The sequence below is a fragment of the Phasianus colchicus genome, chromosome 1, assembly GCF_987193195.1.
Source record: "Phasianus colchicus chromosome 1, bPhaCol1.hap1.1, whole genome shotgun sequence".
NCBI classification, from domain to species: domain Eukaryota; kingdom Metazoa; phylum Chordata; class Aves; order Galliformes; family Phasianidae; genus Phasianus; species Phasianus colchicus.
In genome coordinates, this window is record NC_143436.1 from 22,836,362 (window position 1) to 22,863,319 (window position 26,958).

Consider the following 26,958-nt stretch of genomic DNA (forward strand, 5'->3'; position numbering starts at 1 on the left):
CTACTGATCATTTAAGCTTTGTAATTCAAAGGTTGGTGGTTTTTTGCATTGCCAGACATGGAAAAGAGAGAGTATACAAAAATGGAAAGTTTTTACAGGTGACCATATACGTGACCTAAGGCTTATTCACCTGGTTGGCTTAAGGTAAAATGCATCGTAGCTTTTTTTCTTCTAAACTTTAATCCATCCTCTCTCACACTAAAACAAGGAAGATTTTACCTTCATTTTTCTGTTATCCACTGAACTTGCTGAAAAGTAAAAGCTCTGTGGCACGCCTCTCCTGCAGCTTCTTAGCACAAGTCATTACAGAGCAACCCAAACACTATAGCTATCTCTCAGGCTCATATCAACAGCAGAACAGGAAGCAGCCCAGGGGAGCAGTGACACTAAGCAGCAGTGCAGAGAAGATGTGAGACTGCCTGTTTCCCAAGGGCTCAGAGGAAAGTTCTGCCTTTGCAGGAATGCTGCAGTGTGCCAGCATCTCTCCATGCTCAACACCCCCTGACCTAAAGATGTGTATGTGCTGAAGGCTCTCTGGTGCTATGGGAAATGACCATTTGACCCAGTGACTGTTAACTGCAGAGATTTTAAGTCAAACAGTACCTTTGTAACTGAGGGCACAAAACTACCACTGGAAATACTGATATTTCTCAAAGTAACAAGATGCAAATCAGGCCTTAAAACACCAAAATACACATTCTGTGCAGAAATATTGGGATCAGTAAGTTGTGATAGATGTGAATCTGGGCACTGTGATGCTGCTCCTGCAAAATGCCATTTGACTTCAGTAAGAACTGCAGAGCACGGTTTGGGCTCCTTGGTCTACATGAAAACTCTTCCTTGTCAAACTATATTAAATCATCCAACCCCAGAGCAAAGAGGTTCTGAGTCCTTTTTTAAGTTTTTACATGGGTGAATCCTGGTACCATGTTATTCAACAGTTTTATTCAGTTAAAATTTCCACTGTAGCAGCAAAAAGTTTATCTGCTTAAAAAGTAAGCAAATGAACTGATCAAAAAGAAGGGGCTACTTGAAAAATGTTTAATGCCTGGAGCTCTTTTAGAAGGACTGAGACATGAACAAGACTGAATAAAGCAATTTAATCAACAACATCTTTCCTCTTTATAAAAAAGACTTGCTAAAGTCCAAGTGACAGCATTTCTGATTTCTTTGCATGCCTCAGAAAAGTTTAATATGCTGTATAAAGGAGAAGAAGCTGCATGGCTCCTAAGAGAAAGACATAAAGCTTCTGTTTTCTTGATCTGCTGAACACAACGTGAAGCCAGTGCTCCATTACACTTTGGTCAGGCAGTTCACAGAATATTCCCGTCCATCCTTGATAACACTGGCACATGAACCTCTGCCTCATGACTTCTATGTTCTCCAGGCTGAGTTCACCAGTCACCTGCAATCGTGGGCCCCTTCCTGAGTGATGGGCTCGAATCTTAAAATCACTGGGTGGCAGATGTAGGTACGCAGAAGAGCCACTGTTTTTGCGGATGCATCTTCCATTCTTCTTACACAGGACTTTGCTACAGAGTTTGGCTGCTGAGGTCACATTAATGACATAATGTCCTAAGGGTCCATCAATGTATCTCTTCACAGCGGAACAGCTCTCCTGCAGGGAATAAAAGACATCACACATTACTCAGTAGTTACCATTGGGTCTAAGTTTCTTGTGTTTAAGAAGATACTAGAGCAAAACTGTACTCAGCTGAAGAATCTGTTGAGATAAACACGTTGGATTTGCATGCCTCCATTGGTAACACCTGGAAGTAAACTTTACTATATCCTCTGTTTGTGAGCTTGGTAGCAGCACACAGGATTAGACTGGGAATGAGTCCTAGCAAACAGAAAGAGAGCTTACATCCTGACCTGAGACTCACTAGTTCATTAAGTAAAGATTTCTGGTAACTGCTGACAAGGACCAGTGTGTGTGACTAATAGGTTTTAAAGCAGTTACTGAGCCACTGCTTTGGTCCTGATTTCTCCAACTCCTTCAGTTTACTGGGACCTACATCATTCTCAGAAAACAGCACAGAAGTTGCAACTAGAAATTTCTATATGGATCCCTTATTCCCCTGCTGAAGTCAGTGGTGCTTTGCCAGAGGCTTCAGGAGGAAGAGAGAAGATTATGTGAAAGGGAGAGAACCAGAACCCAGGCCACGTTCAGAGTCATTATTAAAGCTGGTACAAATAACTTGTTTGAATCAGTGTGCTCTCAACAACAGGACTTCTCAGCATAACTGAAGTATAGAACTAAGAGTTGAAAGTAATCCTGAACCACCATCAATAAAGACAGTCAAGTGCAATAAAGACAGTCAAGTGCTATGATGGGTGTGGTGGCACAGAAGAGGAATTGAGATGATTTCTAAATACTAATAGATCAACAGAATCTACCTTTGAGCTGGCATATTGCATACTGCCCCAGAGAACAACTCCAGCTGCTCCCAAAGCCGCGCTTTCACCAATGGTATTAACCAGATCAATCTGAAAGAAGACCAAAGCAGACATCAGAAAACCAAAGATATATAACTAAAACTAAAAAAGGACTAGGATATTGGCATCACTTTTTTCCCCCTTAGAGGAAATCAGGTTGAACGTTAAGAAATACTTCTCCAAAAGAGTGGTCAGGCTCTGGAATGAGCTGCCCAGGGCCCTGGAGGTGTTCAAGAAACATTTAGATGTTTTACTGAGGGACATGGTTTAGTGGGAAATATGGGTGATAGGTTGATGGTTGGACTGGATGATCTTAGAGGTCTTTTCCAACCTTGGTAATTTGTGATTCTAGGATTCTATGATCACAGTTCATATTAGAAAGATTTTATTTGTACCTCCAAAGGCATGCACAGGGTTTTATTCACAGGAGGGAATAAGAAATAATAAAATCATTACAGTTTATTCCCAAGGGGCCCTCCAACCAAGCTAGTGGGGTAGGAATTAAAAGCTGTGCTTTATCTACCAGTCTTTGAATGATTAGCATAGATACATAGGCACCGTACTTAGTAAGTGATGTTAAGCATGATCATGTGATTGGATGCCCCCATGGAGCCTTACTGCATTTGATAGGCTTTAGACAGGTGCCTAACTTGTGCTGCTTTAGCCATATCAATATACTCACAGAGCTGCTGTTCCTAGCAGCATGAATGTCATTATGCTGGGAAACATACCACTGAAACACAAGCCTCTCCCTGTTCTTCAGAATGCAAATCTGGGGAAAGCATACTTGTATATACTGACTTAGCCATGTCCACTGTTAGACCCGCACCAATACACAGTCAAGTTGTAGTAATTACCTGTAATGCAGCTGTACCAGAACATAGACTGTGTGCAGAACAAGAGTCACTTTCCAACAACATAGCAATATATCTTCTATACATTTTAAATGCATTCCCTAAGACTGTGAATAATATGTCTAGAGAAATGCAACTGGACCTTACAAATTAGGGAGTAAGGTTCTTTTCCATTGCCACTTTTCAAGGAATGATCAATCACATCTGAAACTACTCTTTCTTGATTTGGAAAAAACAGCAGGAAAAAGAAATAATGAATTCCATTTTAAAAGTTACAGATGGTCTTTAATGCAGTCTTTTAATCTCTTCCTGGGAAAAAACAATTTAAAAGACCAGACATATTATCACAGCATGGTGGTGTATTAGAAATGCAAACTCAGAGAATGGAAGAACTGTGTTATTATTGTAAATTGCTACTAAACAATTTATTTTTCTCAATAAGTGGGCATGTTGATTTACCAGTGCATGGCACGGAGTTCTCATTCCTGAAACTTGTAAGGCTTAAAAGACATAAAAGAAAGCATAAATAAATGCATTGAAAACAGGAGATTCTGCTGAAATGCTGAAGATTCCTACAGAGTCAGAGTAAGTGATTTTGACCATTAACTGGAGGTCAGACAGTACAGGAAAACCTGCAAAAGTCTGAAAGAGCAGAGTTAGCCTGCTGCCTCTTAGTGTAGGGTTCAAAACTGATACAGAGTATAATTAATCTTGTCAGAGGATCATGATGCTGATGATCATGCAAGCAGTCTTTTAGAAAATGTTACTCTTAAAAGACTATAGTCCAGTGCTAGCTATATAAAAGTGTGGTGAGTGCTGCGGGTATTATTTTTAAGTGTGAAATTGTGATTTTCTTCTTCTTTCCTCTTCTGGTGTTTGTGTGAATTTAAAAAGCAAGATATCAAATGTAAAAACAATATAAAATATAGTCTGAGCTCCTGGTAATGAAGATTTGAAAGCTGTTCTCATCTAGAAAGCATTTTATGAAGATTACCCAGCACAAAGGCTAGATGTTTGCCAGATGGTTGTTCAGTGATTTAGCACCAGCATGGTTCAGATCTCATGAACAAATCAATGACACTTTTTAGATCAGTCAAAATAAGTAATCAATAGATAGCTAGCATTGCTGGATGGACTAAGACTTGAGAAAAACCCAAAATAAAGACTTTAAGTAGTTCGTCTTGGGATTGGGGTGCTTGACCTCAAGTCAATAAATCCAGTTTTTACTCCCTCGTGTTTCACAGCTTTCTTTGTTATTTGTAGTATTTTTTTAGATTCAGACCCACAAAAATATTTCAGCACTTCATGTATGATTCATATGAACACAAAATAATTAAATCCAAAAGCACTAACTCCACTGCTGCTTGTCATTTCAGAAATGAAACTCCTGAAGCAACTTCATCTTTCCACCTGTAGTTCACACCTAGAATCACTACTTTGCCAATGCTGAGAAACTTAGCACTTTTTTCAGATGAAGATCAAGATTTGTCATTTGATTGGAAGGTACACTCGCTTAGAGATGCTTGAAGAACAGTCACAGCACCTGCATAGCTATTAGATTTTTCCTGGGGAAAAAAATGAAAAAATCCACACGATGTGGGAATTTATTTAAACAAATATTTCCTTATATTTCCTTCCTCTTCTTGTGTTCTTTAAAACAAAGGTCAAGTGGTAAAAGTCTTCCCCTGGAAGAGAGAGAATTATGAAAATGTAAGCTAAACTTTTCTATCTTCTTCGTGCTTAAAAAATGTGTCATCTCCAGCTCCATGGGGATTATTTTCACTGGGGAGTTAAAGACAGAAGGAAGTATTTCTCTTTCTGATGCCATTCTATTTTGCACCAATTAAACAAAGGCTCAAAGGAGAACAAGAGAGACAAGTGTGAACCTGACTACAGCTTATGATTAATTCAGAGTAATAATTACATAGCTTGCCCACAAGGAAGGAAATAAAGTTTCTGTCTGTCATTTCTAGGCATAGCCATGTCTCTCGCTGAAAGACTGATTCATACGAAGAATTTCAAAAGCCTTCAGCAGAGAATGGCTTTTCTTTGAATAATATATGAACACCAGGTGACATTATCTATTTCCCTTTTCTTTATGCTCGTTCTTTTTGGTCTTCCCTGGTGTCTGACATAGACTGAGAGGGTTCTGGATCCAGCCTAGTAGGCTGGGAAGAGACCTGACCTGAGAGCTCCTTCCTCACAGGTAGGTAGGTACTCTGACCCCTGGTCAGCTACAGCACCACCACCCTCCACTACCACACAGCTGGTCAGAAAATAAAACTCTTATTTCCCATTTAGATATCTTATCTTGGACAAAAAATGGAATCATAACTGACCCTCATAACTGCTGAGTGGCAAATTGAAAGCATGATCGAGAGGTTCCTCCCTGAAGCACTGTGCAAGGCCCACACATTCCAAGAGACCCCAGAAGCACAGTTCCTATCAAGGCTTCTCCACATTTTGATCAGGCAAGTCACTGCCCTGCATGCTAAAAAAGTAGGAGATGAGTTATTTCACTTTGCAGCCTGAGAAGAAGCAGGACAGTTTTCTTAGCTACATGCTGAGAAAAGGAAAATAAGTATATCTGTAATCTTTCTTCACAATTGTGAATGATCTCGGTTCAGACATGCTTTTTCTGTATTCAGAAATAGCAATGCAAGCTTTGAGTGGTTGCGGGCAATGGTATCTGCACACTGACACAGAACTTGGCATCAGAGACTGTTATTAAAACTACCTGTATGTGATGAGAGAAGTTGTCCATTTTTCATCATTTTTTGGTAGTCATCCTCCTTTATTCATGACTTTAGTCTTCTGGTCAGAAACACAGATGCTGATGTGTAACTCCTCTCTCCCACACACACTAATAGTCAATTGTCAAGGCAAATAGTTTCTAAATGCCTTGCAGATAGCAAATTGCTTGTATGCATTTCTAGCAGATACAGAAACCTTTCATAATGACTGGGATCTCAAATCATAATTTATACACTGCTTTGATGAAGAAAAGCAGGGTGAATTTCTCAGCTATCTTACGCATAGCTCAGCTGACTTTTGTGTACAGCTAGAGGGAAAGGTACAGCAGGCATTACTATAGCAGCAGTTTGGGACCTGTGCCTCTTGTCTTTCTGAAGCTCTGCTAGACCTGTGCCTCTATCTTAGTGGCTTTGACTCACAACTATAGTTTTTGCTTTCTTCCACTGTGATGTTTATTGAATTTATCATACTGTGTACAGAAAGCCTTACGCCCAAGCCTTGAATGGGTCACCAGTACAATACACCAGTATTGTAGTTCTTTCTGTTGAACTACAATAACACAACTCTTGCTTCGCTTGATGGGACAGGATGGTGGTTGTCATGGCCCAGACTTGTCAGAGCTCAGGTGTCCCTAAACCTGCTGCCTCATTTTTCCTCTGTTTGACATTGTTTCCATTTGTAGTTATATTCTCACCCACCATTACTGGAACTCAGGAGTTGCTTAGTTTGTGAGGTTCACGTAGGGGCATGTCATGGGTCAAATGACAAGCTCCACCTAAGCTAAAATACCAACACAAATAAACATACTTAAAATGCCTTAGTGGCTTCAGTGCCAAGGAAAACAAGTTTATTTTCTCAGTCATTCCTATTTAGAGTTTTCTTAAGTGCAACCCTGCACAGGTTCCAGGCAGTCCCCAAGCTGTTCTTTGCAGACAATATGTACTCTCTGGGAATACTGCAAACCCTGTCCCCTGCCTGCACCGCTGGGTGCTGTCCTTGTTAGAATGTATGGAGTAGAGCACAATCTAAAGATGCTTTTCTGTCTGTGCACAGATGGTCACTGGCTGCTGATTTGTAAAATGATCTTTCAAGCATCCAGCAGGAAGTGCCCATATGCAATTGAAAATCTGAGTTAAAGAGTGCAACATACCAGGAATATTGCAGTATCACCGTACTGTTCAGAAAAGTGTAAGGTAAAACAGTAGCTTTATAGCACCACAGATTTTGAACTCATGTATAATTGCTAACAGCATGATTGTTTTCATAGCTTTCAGTAACATTCCTGGCATTTTTATATCTGTCAAAAGGATGGTTTGTATTATAAAAATGTATTATTACAGTCGGCATTTGCAGAATGCTCATCTATTTCATGGCCTGTTTTGAGCTCTTCAGCAAAGGCATTTGGGGTGAAAGCCTTCCTGTGCTGATCCCAGTAACTCATTGCCTTCAGTGCAGTCTGGCTTCACGTGCCTGTACATATTTTCTGAGACAGCTAGGATCTGCATCTTCCACATCACACAGAAAACAGTTGCTAAAAACAAGGCAAACCAAATTCACAATTGCTCCTGTGCACCATTTTCTTCTTGGGGGCACTCTGAAACACCTCTCAGGATGCTGGGGCTTTTCCACCTTCCCAGTGCCAGGCTAAAGTCACGTGCATCTCACAGCCTGCTGGGCTGACTGCTGCTTTTTTTAACTTGTCCCTTCTTATGGTGGCATCTATATACTTAGTGCCCTTTGTCATTGGTTGAAGGAACATTGCTTGACTCAAAAACTCAGTTTCTTTATTGGAAAGACATTAAACATTAAGTGTTGGATCATGAAGATCAGTGAATGTGTTGTACTTCTGAAAAGTGTGTGCTCATCAGACAGGAGTTAAGAACTCCATGCCAGACCAGTTTATTTGACTACTTTATTTCTAGACTAAATGAATTTTCACTTGGATAAGGAAACAAAAAAGCCCTCAGGTTCCTTTCTCATATAAGTTTGTCTTTCCATTATACAAATTAGTTTTAACCTTCATAAAAATTGTCAAGTTAATTTTACAAGCTGTCCTGAAAAATTAAAATATCAGGATGAATTATTTCCTTAAGGAAACGATTTTTTTTTTTTTTTTTGTACTTTCATTCTAAATTACCCTCATTGAAAATATACGTTATCCTACAGAAATATATTAAGACACTGCAGGATTAACTATTGAAAGGTACAGTGTTTCATACTGTGAGTATAGCAGTTGCCTACACTGGGTAGAGGAGTAGCTGAAGAGTACTAGAATGGCTTGGATTGGAAGGGACCTTAAAGATGATCTAGTTCCAACCCATTCCTGGGGGCAGGGCTACTTGCCACCAGCTCAGGTTGCCCAAGGCCTCATCCAGGAAGGCCGTGAATGCCTCCAGGGATGGGGCATCCACAGCTTCTCTGGGCAACCTGTTCCTGTGCCTCATTACTTTCTGAGTTAAAAATTGAAAAATATGCATAAATGCTTTTATGTGAGTACTTTTTTTTCTAAGAGGTTGTTTCTAATTTCTACATTTCTAAAGACATCTGCGTGCTTACCTCTGTTAAAACATGAAAAGTATAGGCATAAAATGGTCTGGAGTAAACAAAAACAGGCAAAACGTAGTCTTTTCTAGCAATTGAGGCAACACGTATTGCCTCTTTAACCCGATAGTGAACAAACTTTAGTGCGTTTGGACTTGACTTCAGTATATAATCCAGATATATTGAAGGGTAGAGAGCCGTACTTTCCTTCCACAGCCAAAGGAGGAGATCATTGCGAGAAGATTCAATGGCTGGGCATTTTCCTGTGTATGTTTGCCAGTGCTCTTTGTAATCGTAATTGTAGCAGTCTGGGTAAAGATAGTAACCCCACAAACCGTTTGGCCTCATGTGTTCAGCCAGAAGGATAGTGTTGTTCATAAAACTCTTGCCAGCGTTTTCAAATTCCTCTTTAGCTACTTTCCTAATTTTATCCTCTGACCACTGTGGATGCCGTTGCCTAACCATCTCAAGAGATTTATTTCTATAAATGCTTTTATTGCCCCAGTTCCTGTCCCACTGGGGTCTCCAGTTTTCCCAGTCAATGACTGCAAGTCCATGAAATTTCTTCATGGGTATGCAATAGTCAATGTCAGACTTTGCTTTATTAAGGTGCTTGATAAGACTTTCATTTTGAGGCACTCCTCCATTCACGGGGTTGCCATTATCTGAGTAGTAGGGATAATATCCCAAATGAGTGTGATAGAATATTGTCACATTGGATCCACTCAGAGTCTCGTTGGTGTTTGATGCAATGTCAAAGATGCTGAGATCCAAATCCACCTTGTACCGCAGCCGGCATTGCTCGGTGGGTGCATTCCAAACCACAACGAAGGGCTTGTGCAGAAGCAGGGGAGCCTGTGCCTGTTTTGGAAGCTGCGCATCACACATTGTAAGCAGCACTGTGACTGCCAGCCACCTGATCCAAAGATCCATGATGCGTTGTTTACTGGGAAATTGTTGTGGTGTGTCCTTAAATACAAAAATTAGAAATGACGTTTTACAATGTCTGACAGATAGGATGACAAAGGGATATCTTTAGGCTCAATTTTCTTTTGTTAATGTTATACTCTTTGCAAAAAGAGGAAGCCACAAAAACTGATCTTGGAAAAAATAAATCTAATTTCAAATGTTCAGAAAGACTTTTTACATCCTTCCCCTTCTGCAAGCACTGAGAGTATAGAAAGGGTTATGCTACTCATTTCAAATGTCAGTTTGGAAGCAAGTTCTGCTAGAACCATTCTGACTTGCTTAGAACTTCATTATAATGGGCTAAAGACATCTTCATTATTTGTATATGCTAATGGTCACATTAAGGGTAATATAAACAAAAACCAGACACGTCTGTGTGAAAAGGGTTAATCAAAAGAGCTTAGAAATGGCAATTTTCAGCACATCTCAAAAAAAAAAAAGTTTTGTTACCTACCCCTGAGTTAACTGTCATTTTCTAAATGAGTGGTTGCAAGAACGATAATCAATCTGCAGTCTGGAAGGGTGATACTGTTAATGGCTTAATGATTTAGTAATTATTATACTGGAAGTAAATTAAATATCAATATGTGAAAGAAATAATTATATCAAGCAAATCTGAACTAGCCAGAAAGCATGACATTTCTTGGATGAAAAGGGAACTAACCTAAAGATAGGGGGGCATATTAGTGTTATTGTTTTCCTTTCTAGGTCTGCTGTTTCCCCTGGCTGGTAAGTACACTGGCTTATAGACTAAGTTATCTGGGGCTGCTGTTGCCCTTGGCACCCACATCCATGCTTGGCATTGCATGGTGCAGATGTTCACCTGCTGGCTGCTCCAGAACCTGTCCCCGCTCCTGGCTCTTCCTCAAGAGTAACAGCTCTCCTCTGTGCAGGGTTTGTGATCCAATGCCTTTGCTGGGAAGTACAGTACCTATTTTTTGTACTGGTGTCCAAACACTTCGCAGAGGAGTCATACAATCAGAAAACTGTAGAATGACTTAGCTTGGAGGGGATTTAAAAGATCATCTAGTTCCAACGCTCCTGCCCTTGCAGGGTTGCCAACCACTAGATCAGGTTGCCCAGGATCCCATCTAACCTGGACTCAAACGCCTCCAGAGATGGGGCATCCTCTCTGGTCAACTTGTTCCACCACCTCAACACCCTCTGAATAAAAGATTTCTCCCTGACATCTAACCAAAGTCTGCATTCTTTTAGTTTAAAGCCATTCCCTCTCGTCCTATCACTATCAGGCCATGAAAAATATCAGTTCCCCCTCCTGCTTGTAAGCTCCCTTCAAGTACTGGAAGGCTCCACTGAGCTCTTCCTGGAGCCTTCTCCGAGCTGAACAAGCCCAGCTACCTCAACCTTTAAGAGAAATTACACAAATCTGGATATTTCCCTATTTTTACATTCATTTTTAATGATTCTTTTCCTTCACTGTGAAGTCAGACCTAAGTTATCCTACATTAATTAGCCTAGATTCACTTGCCCCTAGTATTTGCTCATTTGGTTGTAATCAGTTAATCACTTATCTCCTGGAAAATGGAAGATCTTCACATCTACCCATCTATTAATAAACCATTTGCTCACAGCTGAGATATCTAGATTTCTTGCTTTCCAGATTTTCAAATGCAGCACTCTAAGTGTTGGATGTTGTAGTACTCCTTGGATACCAACTTTTAATCTGCAATGGGATGCCAAAGCAAAAAGGGGGTTTCAAGTATTCCTATCCAAGTACACCAGCAGACTTATTAAAGACAAAACTTTTTCCACTGTTTGAAAAACTGCTGGCTTTCAGAAGTGATGTAATACAGGATTAGTCTCCCTGCCATTTCTCCTTCCTTCCCCAGTCCTTCTGTCCTTTGTGTCTGATACTTCTTTTTTCTATCTCCCACTGCTCTCCGGATATTCTCCGCCTTTCTCTTTGGTCTCTGCTTTGTCCTTTCATTTCCTACAGGACAGTCTTTCTCTCCTCTATCCCTAACCTTGAATTTTTCCATCCTTTTTCCCTGAAAAGGATTGAGTCATTCTGTCCACTGGTCAAGAGCATATTCCTAAGAGGTGGAAGAGGCAATTTGCACTAAGTGATAGCTAGAAGTAGTGCACAAAAAGCAGCACTGCGAAAAATCCACAGTGCTGGAGCTCCCAGGAGCAAACTCTCATTAGCAAGCTAGAGATTTATTCTCTCTTTATTTCCTCATTTGGTCTCCAGCTGATGGCTTTGCATGCTCAAGTATAGATTTAGCACCTAAATTTTAATACTACGCTCACAATCCTTTAGATCCTATTAATGACAACATCCTACAGTGAACTTGGCCATTGCTACAGACCATCTGGCTGGCACTAAATACATGTGTAAGGAAAGGATGCTAGGTTATTTTCACTCCACTCTTTTCCTGGAAGGCGCTCTTACATTTGTATTCTTTTGATGCAGCAAACTGTCACAGTACACTTAGGTGCCTTTTCATGATTGGGACTGCCCATAATATAAGCAAGGTTTTTCTTGAGAAGCAATACTTCACATGAAGTAGGAAGAGCAACATGAGTGAATTTCTGTGGAAGAAAAGGTACAGGAAAAAGTCTCAGATGCTTTATCCCACAGTCCCAATGCTAGCATTGTTTAATCTTGTGTTGTTATGTATGTATAACTGGGTATTTCTGTCATATACTACAGTTTTTTGTTTAGATATGGCACTAGATACTGAAGTGTAGAAAGGCCAGGAAATGTTTAATATTGCAAGATAAATTCGAGTTAATTTTTAATTCTGTGCTGCTCTGTGTCATTGTCCTTGACACGGCTTTAAATCTCAGAAACATGGGAGGTGAAGGAAGGATCTTTGGAGGTGACCTGGTGCAACCTGCCCCTGCTCTAGGGTCACTAAGAACGGGTTGCCCAAGACCATATGACTACAGGTAACAAATCTGCTCATCTCAGGATGTGTTGAGTAATTCTCAGGGGTCTGTTAACTGCATTGACCAAATCTTCAGTGAAGTGGAGAAGCCTCAGTGCTTTGCTCAAATGCAGACGTGCAGGTGGTTACAACCTGAATCCCTAGATAAAGTAGGGAGGGGGAATCTGTGTAATCCTACTGAAGCTTTTTAGAAGTCAGGAATTTGTTTAAGAACAGTAATTCAGGCTCCTCAAGTGAATAACGAACACCTCCCATGATTACTATGAATTCTTTATTTAGAGCTGTGTGGAATTAGTCATCCAGTTTGCTATGTCTGTTAGCCTAGAAAGACAGTTGATAACTACTGAGATAACACGCCTGTCTTTTAGATGGCTAAAACTGGAAAGCATCTCAGTTTTCCTGCTACTCTTAATTACACACAAGAGACAACCCTGTATACACAATTCCTTAAAGGGGAGATGATTCCTAAAAAACAGATCCAGTGAAAAAATTCCAATCCAGTTGCATTAATCTGCAATTAATTGAGATATTATTGACACAAGGGAATTTAACTACAGATGCTTTTTTTTTTGGCATCAAAAAGTCATTCGAAACCAAGTGAAGCAATTTTTCAAAGGAACATGTAGGCTTTTAATTCTGAAAAAGAATGGGGAAATAAATTATCTCTTGTTTCACAGAAAAGAACCTCTAAACAAGAACAAAATACCTTTTTATTCCAATTTCCATTGCTATTTTTTGGACTATGACCTTTTTATTCTCAAGCAAGGCCACTAATTGGACTGTTTTAATCTCTAATCTTTTAATGAGTGCAGACACTAACGATTCCTTCTTGAGGCTCATTATAAACCTTGATTCAAATCCTCCCATTTTTCTGATTCAATGACATATTGTTATGGTTAATTTAACTTCCTAAAGATGCACACAGTTTTCTGAGGCACTGTAATATTTTCAGAGCAGAATCTGTTCCCAACTTTTCTGCTCTATATTCTAAAAACAAAAATGAATTCCTCACAAATGAAAGAATTGAGAGTCCGACTAGAAATCCATTGAAGCTGAGGAGGTTTTTTATTGCAGTAACGTTTGGATCATGCTCTCACTGCTCTTTATAACATGGCCTTTTCTATTTGCATCAGCTTTCTCTATGCATTTCAGCATGCGGCAGGTTATGGCTGACTTTCAGTATGTCCTTTAATAGGTGCCTTGAAATTTACTGTTTCATAAAACAAGTGAGTACTTTTCTGCATACTTCTTTCCACATTCCCTTAAAAAGAAACAAAAAAATTTGCTTTTTCCAAGCAGATTTTCTTAATGTAGCCCAACTTTTATTATCACCATGATTATTGGCCAGAATTCCAGTACATTTCCATTTCCACATATCTGACTGCTGCTGAACCAAACATCGTAATTGTACACTTTGATTTCAAAATACACAGCTTGCAGTTTATAAAGACGTAGATCTGCACCCTGAAGAAACCTATCTGCACAACGTGGATTACAATACAGTGCAATGGTGCTATCCAGGTGGCAAGTTCTTCTTTTCTAACGTGTATGAATTATGACAGGGTTCTTTGCACCATAACACACTACATTACCGCTTGTGTTTTGTATTATGATTCACATGTTGGCCATATGATAGCCAGCCAACGCGACTTTGTAATAGCTGGCAAGCGCATCCTCTCACTATACTTCTCCATACGATGAAATTTCAGGGCTGTATAATCCATATATTTATAGAATCCTAGAATCATAGAATCACAAGGTTGGAAAGGACCTACAAGATCATCTACAACTGTTCTCCCATCACCATTACTACCACAAGCTACTAAACCGTATCTTATAGCTCCTCATCCAGACACCTCTTGAACACTGCCAAGGACAACGACTCCACCACCTCCCTTTGTAGGCCATTCCACTATCTAACCACTCTCTGAGTGAAAAATTTATGTTCTGTAGATTTCATTTTGCTATCTTTCTTCACGTGTATGGTAAGAAACTACTGAGAGATTTATGTCAGTTTTTGTACTCTTTCTGAAGAAATAGATATAATTTCTCCAGAGCTATAATGACAAAAAATGGCACAAGTGGAAAGAAGTTTCAAGCAGAAGTTGCAGTGAAGCAGAGATCTTATGTAGATTTCGACATATTTCAGATAGGATTTAAAGGTGTTGTAGTTGACATTTCAAGACTCAGTAATGCATGTGAGAGTCTAAAAGGAAGCTCTGTGAAATACTTCAAATATAGTTTAAGCCATATAACTCTTCCCTGTTAAAAGTTGGAAAAATCACCTTTCCTTTATGATTTAACTATACATCTTTAATAAATATATTGGCTTTTAAATTATATTAGCCAGGTGCAAGTTAATGAGGAAATCTGAAATGGCTTTTACTGTAGTAACCTTAAAATTTTTTCTCTTTTTTTTTTTTTCTAAACTCTGTATGCATATACACTGACGTATGATGTATGTGCATTTACAAGATATCACGTATTTATCTATACATTTATGTGTAAATCTCTGTGTTTTTCTGTCCTTGTCTTGCTCCTTCTCTACTGCTATTCTTCTGATCCAAAATGTGTCAGAAATCTTGCTTGGTGCTGTGGGAAAATTTCTTGTGTTGATGCGGTGGTAAGGTAGACATAGACTGCAAACTTATAGGGAATATGTTTATGGTTCAAAAGTGTAAAACTGTATTGTCTAAATGTCTTAAATATGCACTAGCATCATTTTTTAGAAATGATGAGTGTTGACTGTATCCTCTCACACACCAGTTTTCAGTCTGTCAACTGACATCATCCTACTTCTACAGCTTTCTTTCTCAGGTAAGATGTAAAGTTGAAACGTTAACAGAATAACAGTTAACACTAAAATGTTTGCAGTCTTCCCTACGGAGCAATATAGGTACCAAAAGGAACATATCTTTTTCTTTGTAATTTGTGTTAAAGTTCATTTCTCATAGGTGAACAGAGAGATGAGGTTACAAGGTGTGAAGTAGCATCCCTCGATTTTTGTGCAAAATGTGTGAAAAGAAATTCAAAGAGCAAGGAGATAGGGACTCAGACCTTTGTGATCCTTGTTATAACCACTGACCTTTTGTAAACGGTGATTTATTCGTGTCAAGGCAAATGGAAAACTCCAGAAGACATTCCTTCGTGCATATCAGAGTTTTACAGACAGTCAGATTTAGACCAAAGATCTGCTTAGGCATTTCCTGTTTAGCTTGATTGTTTCTGTTATTTGCTGCTTGTGTCATGCCTTCAGTTGAGAGAAAAACTGCACGGAAGCATGGGACTGAAAGCTAAAATAATTGGTATTTAAAAGATTTTCTTCCCCTAGAACCCATCGTTCTTTTTATAGAATCATAGAATCATAGTATTGTAGAATCGTAGAATCATAGAATGGCTTGGGTTGGAAGGAACCTCAAGGATCAACAAGTTCCAACCCCCCTGCCACAGGCAGAGCCACCAACTTCCCCATTTAATACTAGACCAGGTTGCCCAGGGCCCCATTCAGCCTGGCCTTGAACACCCCCAGGGATGGGGCATCCACAACCTCTCTGGGCAGCCTGTTCCAGCACCTCACCACTCTGTGTAAAGAACTTCTCCATCCAACCTAAATCTTTCCTCCTTCCACTTATAGCCATTTCCCCTTGTCCTGCCATTATCTACCATTATTAGAGGCAGACACACATCTTTACTCGCATCTTATCATCTGCAAAGTCATTGCATTAGTACCAAAACTGCCTGAGTGCTGCTTGGGTTGCTAGATGCTGTCATCAGTGTAGCCTTCATTGTGGAACACGTTTCATAGAACAATACATCATTCCTTAAACTGCTTTCACACCACAATATACCTCACTATAACCAGGTGAACTTTTCATTTCTGGTTGTAATTTTTGGAATGTGAAATGACTGCGGTTTAGATCATGTTTAAAAGCAAGAAACAGTAGCATAGGTTAGCAAAGGGCAGAAAAATCAGGGTTTCTTTGTTCCCCAGTATCTGTACCAAGCCCTTTGTGCACCTCCATGAGATGCAAACATTCCTTTAGGTTTTGCCATCAAGAGTGTTCTTTTTGGCTTTGAAATTTAGGCTTGGGCTCCTGGCCTGCACAGATGAAGGCAGAATTAGGTTTCTGACCTGAGAGCTGCAGCTGCAGTCTCCACAGTTGTGCCTCTCCAAAGGAGGGAGCCCTGAGTAGCACAGGACCAAGCGTCTGCGAGAACATTGTGGCCCCTGCAGCTCCTCACCTCTGAATGTTCTCTTCAGTCTCATTTTCACTTGAAGCCATGATGGGGATAGGCCACGCAGTCAGGCCTGGGTGCATTAAGGCCACTGTGGTCACCTCCAGACCTTACAGGCACTTAAAGGAACAGTCTGCATCTGTGTGTTGTCACCAAAGCCTCACTGGTAAATGTCCATCCATTTATGGAGGCCAAGCAGTGGGTGTGAGCACGCTGAGGTGGTGGCAGATTATTATAAGCACAGCATGCAGGCTCTCGTTCATTACTGGCCAAAATGCACAGCTACTGGTGGTGACTATGTTGAAAAAAGCAGTGTTTTGTAGCTGAGAATTTGCTCTATCAAACAGTGTTGCTGTGCTCTTTCTAGCTGTTGAGTGTCCATGGAAATAAATAGAGGTATTACATTCAGAGTAACCTACACAGTGCTGCCAAATCACCCCTTTGTAACAGTCCCAAATGACTTCTGATCACATCTTTGGAGCCAATATCTTTTTTTTTTTTTAGCCACATGGACTTCAAATTGTGTTAACTTCCTCTTGAAGAGGAAAACAACTTGTATCTGAATGCTCACATAAAAATCTTCAAAGTGATTTAGTAGCAAATCATTTGATGAAGGAAAAATAATATGCAGATCGTGGTTACTGGCTCTGTGTTTTAGTTAAAAAACTCCCTGTCATCTTAAATCAATCACAGATTATAGATGACAGTTTGAATATCAAGTAAAGACAAATGAATATGTTTTCAATCTGCCCAAGCTGTAGGGGGAGATTAAATATGTATGCACTACAAACAATTTTTCAATTGCTTAAAGATTGAGTAAAGCAAAGAGTATTTTTTAAGTGGATGACACTAGATAAAATCTAGAATATTGTATTATTTTACATATCTAATACATGAAGTTATCTATTATTTAATGTCTGAAGCATTGATCAAGTCTCTGTTTTAAGAAAAAGCTTGATGTATTGTCTTTGTTAATTTCTGCCTGCTTCTATTGCATTACAAACTGGACACAAATATATCTTAGAAAGAAAGAATTCTCAATATTTAAAATTGGCAAGTTGCAAATCTTATATTAAAAGCCTAAGTTTGCATAAGCTACTTTAGGATATTTTTTTCTTCTCTGTTGAAATATCTTGCAAATGATAACAGGGAATAAAGCAATTGTATTGTTTTGCCTTACTATATTGAAGAAGCTATATTGATTGTAGGAGCTGTTAAAGTTTTAATCCCCTGAATAATTAAGACTAATGTCCTCACCATTGCTCAGTAGACTGTTCTTCTGGTTGTGGCCGTTGATGGGTGAAAACAAAACTGCCTAGCAACAGTATGTTGAATGAAAGTTCTTAATGGTTTATAGATTTTCCTTTAAATTTATTACTGAGTACTTTTAGATGGAGATCATGAGCATTAATTGGCACTAACAGAATACACTCTACCTTCTGGAACATAATGTTAGTAGCTTAAAAGAATTTATGAATGTACACTAAATAATAGATGAGTTTACATTGTTGTGAAGCGTTTAAAATAGTTTCACTTCTTTCTCACCGTCTGCTTAAACATTCACATTTTGAAGGGTTTGTTGTTATTAGAGTCACTGATAAAAAAGAAAAATAAGTCAAATTGATAACATGGGGAATTCCTGCAATAAGGCTTTGGCTTAATCCTGAGAAAAAGCTGTAAGCTAAATTAACTTTTGCTTTATCAGAGATAAATTCCGCTCTCAGATGGTGTAATTCAAGAAAATTCAATTGAAAATAATTGAGGGGTGTAAATCTGGAAATGTTCCAGTTGAATTAATGGAGTTTTAAGCATTTATAATCTTGTGAATGGAAAAATGTATTCTTCAATCATCTAAAAATCCCTAATATGTTGGCAAATGCTTAAAATATTTGTATATTCCACTGTAAATCTCTGCTTGCAATAAGTAAGTCCTATTTTTTGGACAACACAAAATGAAATATTACACTTTGCCAAACAGAAACTCAGGGCAATTTGAAAATGTAAGTGAAGTATTTGAGGTAGCATTAAAGTCAGACTTTATTTGCATGCCAGTACTCTGCTTGTCTGGGTAAAAGCATCTCTCTCTGCTAATACCCAGCATATCTTAACACAAACCATTAATGGACAGAAGTCATTGTCATGCAACTAACAGCATCCTCTTTGGGACTGCTTTTGCGTTTAGTTTAAAATACACGGATTGTTGTGATGGAATGCCTTAATGCAAATCTGTGAGTTATCTTGAAACAATTAAACTTCATATTTTGTTTCTAATGAAAAAGGCATATTTTTATTTTTTCATATGGAATTAAATACATGGCCAACATATAATTAGCTGCCTTCTTGGTCTGTAGTGTTCTATGCGTAACCCAGTGCACCACTTTACATATTAAAATAGTTAATAGTGTAATAAAATGCCTTTAAAGTCAAAGCATTTCTCCTGCTTTTCGAATGTGAATTGTATTCACAGACAGCTTTCCAACATGAGTTTTCTCATCTAAAATAGCTGTTATACATTACGGAGTGTAAATCACCAAGAAGCTATTTAACAAGAGAAAACAGAAAGAAAATATAGTTCAGAAGTGATGTGCTACAGAAGATAACTCAGAAAGCCTCCATAAGTGGTAGACTATAACCAGAAGAGAAAACTTTGTCTTTACAGAGTATTAATTGAGTAAATAACATGGCACTTACCTCTGTGAAACCAGTGAACAGCAGTAAACTTTGGCAGAACAAATTACAACAGCTGATGTGTTTGTCTGGGGAATTTGCTCTTCCTAATGAGTGGGTTTTTAACTAATGAGAAACTGAGAGGGTCTGAAGATATGTGTAGATTTTTATTTAAACACTCGCCGTGTCGTTGTAAAGCAAGTAAATAAGTGCACAAAAAAAAGTTGGACGTAATACTTGTAAGCAGCCTGGCTCTTGTCATAATAATTTTGTATGACCAACTTTAATGGCCTGATAAGGGAATGACCCGATTAATGTTTGCAAAGAATGAATTTTTTGAGAGTCGCACGCTCACTTGTGACAAGCTCTGACAGTGACTGTGGGGCAGGGAAAAGCAGGGCTGCTTGCAAAACAGAGCCAGCAAAACAGTTCAGGAAGAGCCTTTTTTATAGAGATTGTTTGGCATCAATGTGCATAGAGTGTTCAGTCTTCACCATGCTATGACCATGACATTTACAACCAAGGAGCACTGGTGTGAGCACCAATCAGCACAGGCAGGAAATAGCAGCACCCCACAGCACCCATGTGTGCTCCTCAGAGATGCTTTGCAGTGGATCAGCCTCACAATGGCTCACTGATGGACCAGTTAAAAAGCTGCTGGATGTATAGACTTGTACAGAGGGAGTCCCTACATACAGTGCAATGCTCAAAGTTATTAGGGTATTCTAACATTGTGGAGATGGAGCTCAGAGAGGTCCACATCCCCACGTGGGAACTGTGAAGTGTAAAAGAAGGAAACTCCACATTTCCTAATCTTGTCAAGCATGACTGTGTTGCCATTTGAGTATTAAATGTGCAATAAATACAGGAAACAAGTACAAAGAACTATTGGAACAACTACAGATGTTATTGTTGTTGTCATACTTGGTCCTGACCTCGCACAACTAGTTTTATTAAATAGAAAAGAAGTAGCTCCCTGAGCCCTGTAAATAATAAAGGCAAGCTTCCCATGGACCCATGTCTCATCACTGACTGTGACGCCAGTTTAAATTTTTCCAAGGTCAAGTCATTTACAGAACCTTGCTGCACTGGCTCATGGGGTGACCACTGTGCACCTCAGCCTTTGGGTTGCTCTCTTATATTTAATCAGCAGGCTATTTCCATCACTGGGTAGATATGTGATGACCTTTGAGATCTGAGCCCCTCTTGTGTGCCTGGCTGATACTTGCTTTGAGGAAGAACAGATAATTACATGGACAGAAAGACAGACAGGCAGACAGATGATGCAAATGATTCACTTTGTTCAATCAGTTCAAATGTATCATGCGAAGAATAACTTTCAATTAAATATTATTACATAAGTTATTATGTCAGAGTCAAATGTATACATGCTGTGCACATGTACTTGGGCTATGGAGATAAAATCATAGAATCATAGAATCATTTGAGTTGACCTTAAAGGTTATCTGCTCCAAATCCCCTGCAATTAACAGGGGGACCACAACTAGACCAGGTTGCCCAGAGCCTTGTCCAGCCTTGACTCAAATGTCTTCAAGGATGGGGCTTTCACCATCTCTATGGGCAACCTGTTCCAGCACCTCACAAACCTTACTGTAAAAAACTTTTTCCTTACATCCAATCTAAATCTCCTCTCTTTTACTTTGAATCCATTTCCCTTTGTCCTATCAAATGACAAATACATAAAATCTTTGAAATAGATGAAAAATATACACATAATCATGTTTAAAGTAGAGTGGCAGCATGGAAAAAAAAAGCCAGATTAGTAACTAAAAACTATCTATCTAATTTCTTTGTTTATTACAGGGGGAAAGAACAACAAATTTCATATAAATGGTTGGCAGCCTACCAAAGTACCACCTACTCCAGGATTTTCCTCAGAATTGCACAGAAAAGTGAATCCTGAAGGATAAACAGGAGACAGAGAGAACTAAAAAACTTCTTTGGGGCATCATAATTCATACAGGCAGTGCTCTGAACTGCTGGAGTAAGTCCCTCTAACCATTGAGGGAAAAAGGCTGGCAACGAGCTAGAGGTGTGTGTGCAGAGCAATGAAACAACCACAAATATCCTAGAATAATAGAAGTAAATTTGGTAATAATTAGTTTCTGTTTCACAGTACTTCTTGAGAGGAATACTAATACTTAATAAAAATCAATAATAAATCCCACAAAGGTTTCAGATTTTTTACTTTTCTTTTTACCTCCACTTGTGTGGGCACAAACAACTCAACCATAACAAACTTTCTTTGCTGCTGTTATTTTTACTTGATATTACAGTTACCTTTGATATTTGAGGAATGGAGATCATGAGAGAGCTGTAAAAATCTCTATGAGTCAGCAGTTATTGATTCCTGTAATTTGACAAAGGGAGATGTGAGTGTATATACATATATAGATCTCATTCTGGCAGAGAACGATGCTAGGATTTGCAGCCTAACTCCTGCCAGCCTCCCTCTGCGCTATACAAAGCCTTTACTAAGCCTGAAGCCTGGATTAACTTAAGAAACGTATTTGGGCAATGCCTTACTCTCTCAGGGTCTTTCCAAATACAGGTGCTGGGAGTCACAGTGGGATCCACCACAAGCTCTGCTTCTCGCTGGTGGCAGATGGACCTCAGCCCCTGCTGTGCTGTAGAAGAGACAGAATGTGTTCCCTGGGACAGAAGGAAGGATGGTCTGATCAGGAGGCAGGAAACTGTAGGGACAGACTGCTGGGGGAGTAATTCAGAGAGACTGCTTCTTTGCTTTTATTTGAATTACAAATGAAACCAAGACCTTTAACAGATGAAATTAGAGAAAGAATTCCGCACTTTATGAAGAGGTATTTGTTTAGAGCTTAGCTGTTCCCAGGCTATTATTATATGCCTAAAAATAATGACATTCTTATTTTAAATATCTTATATATATCCTATGTATCCTATAAATATAATCTGGCTTCATATGAATCAAGAAATGCCTTGGGAAATCACAGTATGAACATGCATTGTCATTTGAATAAAATGCTGTCTTCTTTTAAATGCAAGACTTGGATTGTTGGTTTTTATTTTTTTCAGGTAACTGGAAGAATAATTAGAATGTATGCTTCTTCAGTGATTACGTAGTTACTGATTTTCGTGTTTAAAGACTACAAGAAAAATATGAAATCCTGCTGTACATTGTAAACTAGGTCCTATTCCATGTCACAAATGCATTATAAACAACAAATGCTTCTTAAACACTCACAGTTTATTAAATAATTGGAATAACATAGAAATTCTATGAATAACATGCATTTAATATCAAAATTTATTTGAAGAGTTTCCAACAAATTCAACAGGAAACTCATCCCCAAAGATGTAACAGGCACCTACTGGCTTTGCCAAAAGCTGTTACATTGATTGGTCTCATAAGACTTAGTGCTCAAATCTTCAAACTTAAGTGCTTAATTCTTGTTTATTACTGATTTCAGGGCAATCAGACATCTAATTATCTTTGGGCATTTGGACATCGAACGAGCTTTGTTACTTTTGGAATTACAATTATTATATATTTATGTGCCTTTTAATCCAATGCATAATTTTATAAACCCTTCAAGTACTGGAGGTTAAAGGATTAGGTCTCTCTCTTGCATCTTTGTACGCATTTCTTCATGAATACCAGGCCTTTGATTTTATTGCTAGATAAAGTAAAGGTAAAGCACTAGATAACCGTGAAACAGAATAAACTATCTCTCTCAGGACTAGTTTGCTTTAGGATGCTTGTCATAGAATCATAGAATCAGAGAATGGTTTGGATTGGAAAGAACCTTTAAGACCATCAAGTTCCAACCCCTGCTTATAGACAGGGACACCTCCCTCTAGACCAGGTTGTTCAAAGCCCCATTCAGCCTGGCCTCAAATGCTTCCAGGGAGGGGACATCCACAACATCACTGGGCAACCTGTTCCAGTGTCTCACCACTCTCACAGTAAAGCATTTCTACCTAATATCTAGTCTAAATCTACCCTCTTCCAGTTTACAGCCATTTCCCCTCGTCCTGCTGCTTCTTCCCCTTCTAAAGAGTGCCTCCCCAGCTTTCCTGTAGGCCCCTTCAGGTACTGGAAGGCTGCTATAAGGTCTCCTTGGAGCCTTCTCTTCTCCAGTCTGAAGAACCCCAGCTCTCTCAGCCTGTCCTCATAGCAGAGGTGCTCCCTTCTGTTTTTTGTAAATACTCATCCTTGATTGGTTTTTGGGGAACACCACCCCGTTGTTACAGAGTTTCAGTGAAAATATGAAAGCTTTGGCTCTTCCTGTACTGGCTGCTAATTTCACACTAACATCTCACCTGGAGGATACCAGACTGACTGCTGTTGCGTTGCCTGCCTGTGATTGCCAGACTGTATAAAAACTCTTTCAGGTAGGATTATCTATGGTAACGTATGTACAGCCTGTGTGTGAACAGCAGTTCTGGAACGGGCAGCTAATGCACACAGCCTTAGGGCAGAATGAAGCCCAGGCCTGTGAATATCACAGAATCACAGAATCACAGAATCACCAAGGTTGGAAAACACCTTCAGGATCATCAGTCCAACCATCCACCTATCACCAATAGTACTCACTAAAAGGCAACTGCATATCAGTCAACTCCAAACAAAACTTGGGCTAGTTAGCTGATTGTGTCTGGAGAACCAAGATTTAACAGTACAACAAGGCAATTTTGTAACAAGGTAAGAGGTTCTATCCAAGGAACACTAAATGTTCTCCCTTAGCCCGATACAGAATATAAAGAAATAGAGCTAAAAAGATTTTACATTTCATTGTTTTCTAAAAAGCCTGAAAATCCATTTTAGAAACCTTAATTTCTAACAAAGCCTCAGTATTTCTGTAAATATTTAATTCTGTGGATGCAAAAATTATGCACTTCACTAACATTCTCTGAAAGTATCCAGTGGCTTGGCTGATCTTAAGTTTTAGGTAGTCTTGCAAGACAATGCACTATGCATACCAAGCCTTTGCACTGAGATGGCAGAAATCTTGCTCTGCTGGTGGTTATGTTTACAATATGGAGATGGAAAGTATGTTTAAAGCTCAAAATCTGCAAACGTTTGTAAGCTTGTCATACTCAGAACATAATTTTGGAGAGAGAAGTTCTTTTGCAGCCACTCTTACAAATTCAGGTCTGTGGCTTCCCAGCTCTTGGTATGTCTGTCAAATAGAGACAAGTTGGGCTGGCTCACTGAGTATATTTCTCTGAAGAGTCTCCAGGTCTGAGAAGCTTTACTCAAAGACCTTTTTCTACTTTTCCTGTGATACTGTCATAATTGCAGCACTCCTTTAGAAAAAAATGAGGTGTCTTCACTATTTTTCTGAACTTAGATGAGTGTTTGTTGGCATACCAGAGAAGGTTGGTAATCTCATCACATGAGAAGAGAATAACTAACAGACCTCGCTCCTAGCTGAGCAGGGAAATGAAGTTATATCTAAAGTGTAAGGAGGAAGAAATGGAATTTATTTTTCAGCTTCATGCAGGGAGGGTGCTGACTCACAGGCCAGGCTGGCTGATGGTACTTTTAAACAACAGCAGGAGATAAATGAATAAAGAGAAAATAATGTCAGTGTATGCTTACTGAAGAGAAAGCTTAAGAACTGCCATGACTTCCCACAGACTTCTGCATAGCAGCTCTCTTCTGTTTCTAGTGTAGAGCCAGAAAAAAGATGCTGGGTCCTGTGGATAAATTGTATCTCTGTGATTTCTGTAGGTGTTCTATCACCATCTGACAACAGAGGACTGTAGAAAACTCATGAGATCGAATTGTAACTGTCTGATGAAAAAGAATATTTTTCATTTCCACAATAAAAATTCATTTTCTGGATGCTAAATGAAAATTAGGCAACACCTGAGAAAACACTTTTTTGTGAGAAATAAATCTTTGCTTATCTAAAAACTATCTTGCCATATGTAGAACTCACAGTCAGAAACCTACTGCTCACAAAACCTCCATCATACGTTACACTCATTATCTAAAGTTAGTGCTGTAAAACAGATCTTGGGTGAGAGAGGAGGCTATCAGTAAGCTACTGATAAAACCAAGATATTTCTTTTTGTTTTGCTCTGTTTTGTTTTGTTTTCCTGAAATTTTTCATCCCTTTTCCTCATCAACACTCAGATTCACAAAGTTTTGCCCAGAAGTTGTTGACATAACCAGCAGAACAGAGACACTTTCAAACCCAGAAGTCATCATCACTGCACAACTCCATGATGCCGCACTGAAGCACACAGCAAACTCTTAAGACACGGAGCAAACACTGAAACAGAGCAAACCAGCACTGCTTGGAGCTCACAGTCTCTAAGGTGCTGTGCTGCAGGGCATGTCATGCTCAGCAGCCCTGGGAGCTGCCATCAGTGGTGGTGGGGGCAGCCATCACACATCTGACACAAGCCATTCTTAATAACCATCCTTCTAATGCACAAACTTCCCCTATACCTTCTTTCCCCTCCGCATTACTTTTTCTCAATCATTTCTGTCTTCTGTCTGTGTAAGAGCCCATCTTAGCAAGGCAGACTGCTCTCACCCTGCTATACACTTGGTTCAACTCAGCAAGCTGAAAACTGGTCCCACACGGTCACATCTAGTTCTAAAAAAAAGTTTTCCATGAATTGTAGAGAGGAAAATAAGAGCAAAAAGGCAAATGTTTTTCCTGGCCTGAAGAGCACAGTCAGGATCATGTGCTCCAAAAGCTACCCAGATACAGAAGCTATATTTTCCTGCTTTTGCTATTCCTTCCTCCTTCCTCTTCCTACCAGAGTGCTTTGTTTTTCTTTAGAAGGAAATATGATTCAGTTTTAACTTCGAAACACAAAAGCCACTGAAATCAGCACCTTTCTTCACAGGAGAGTTATTATAACTTTAAAGACTATGAGAGCATTTGAGAGAAAAATGAGAGCATTTTTTCCTCTAAAAATGTATATGGTTGAATGTAGGGGGGACAATTTAGAAATGTGATGCATTGAGGTTGCTAATAAATATAACTCAAATAATATCATCTTCTTTGAAAATATTACCCTCATTTTGAAGATTTAGTTTCCCTTCTCTCTATTCTTCTTCCTTTCTTTTGGCACTTAAAAAGAATGAAATATAACTTTCCTTCTTATACAGCCAGTAAAAACCAAGGGCCTTGCAACATAATTTCAAATCCAGATTTTTGTGCCAATCAAGGAATCATTTTCCACAAGAGTTTGTGTCTGATGTCTAAACTAATTTTTCTTTTTCAACAGGAGGCAGCACATGCATATGGGCAGCCCTCATAAGGAACTGGATTACTCAGGCATCTGAGAAACACACTGTGTGACTTGGGCTGGGTGACATTGTTTGGCCTGCAGCTAACCTGAAAAAACAGGTATGGAGCTGTCATAACTCCATGAGTCACACAAGATCTCATACTTACGCAATATGAAGTAATCTATGACACCCAGGATGGTAACATGTTTCGGCTGTTTTATCTGGAATTAGAGGTTACCAAATGGATGACAGGGTTACCAGGGCCAGAAGACACCAGGATGTTGAGAGGGGGAATTACCCTGAGACGATGACTGGCTCCATGGCTTGGAGG

At 39.2% G+C, this 26,958-nt stretch overlaps 1 protein-coding gene across 2 annotated transcripts; it reads right to left on the minus strand.

Moving 5' to 3' along the window:
- Nucleotides 1-922: 922 nt before the first annotated feature.
- Nucleotides 923-19,601, minus strand: LOC116243730 (hyaluronidase Ccc Hy-1-like). Of its 2 annotated transcripts, none has more exons than XM_090136922.1 (4): nucleotides 19,397-19,601; nucleotides 8,604-9,557; nucleotides 2,401-2,490; nucleotides 923-1,618 (listed from the first exon to the last, which is right to left on the minus strand). In XM_090136922.1, the coding sequence occupies exons 2-4, from the start codon at nucleotides 9,519-9,521 to the stop codon at nucleotides 1,190-1,192; spliced, it is 1,437 nt and encodes a 478-aa protein (XP_089993048.1). In that variant the 5' UTR covers nucleotides 9,522-9,557; nucleotides 19,397-19,601; the 3' UTR covers nucleotides 923-1,189. The 2 variants fall into 2 exon arrangements, with proteins under 2 accessions (XP_089993048.1, XP_031470989.2); XM_031615129.2 differs by lacking the exon at nucleotides 19,397-19,601 and adding an exon at nucleotides 17,963-18,004.
- Nucleotides 19,602-26,958: the final 7,357 nt, after the last annotated feature.

Excerpts from the sequence above, each read along its gene's own strand:
- LOC116243730 (XM_031615129.2), bottom strand. Across the intron at positions 2,491-8,603 it reads CTTTTCATGTTTTAACAGAG|ATTGATCTGGTTAATACCAT; the intron begins GTAAGCACGCAG and ends GTCTTCTTTCAG. Across the intron at positions 1,619-2,400 it reads TGCAATATGCCAGCTCAAAG|GAGAGCTGTTCCGCTGTGAA; the intron begins GTAGATTCTGTT and ends TATTCCCTGCAG.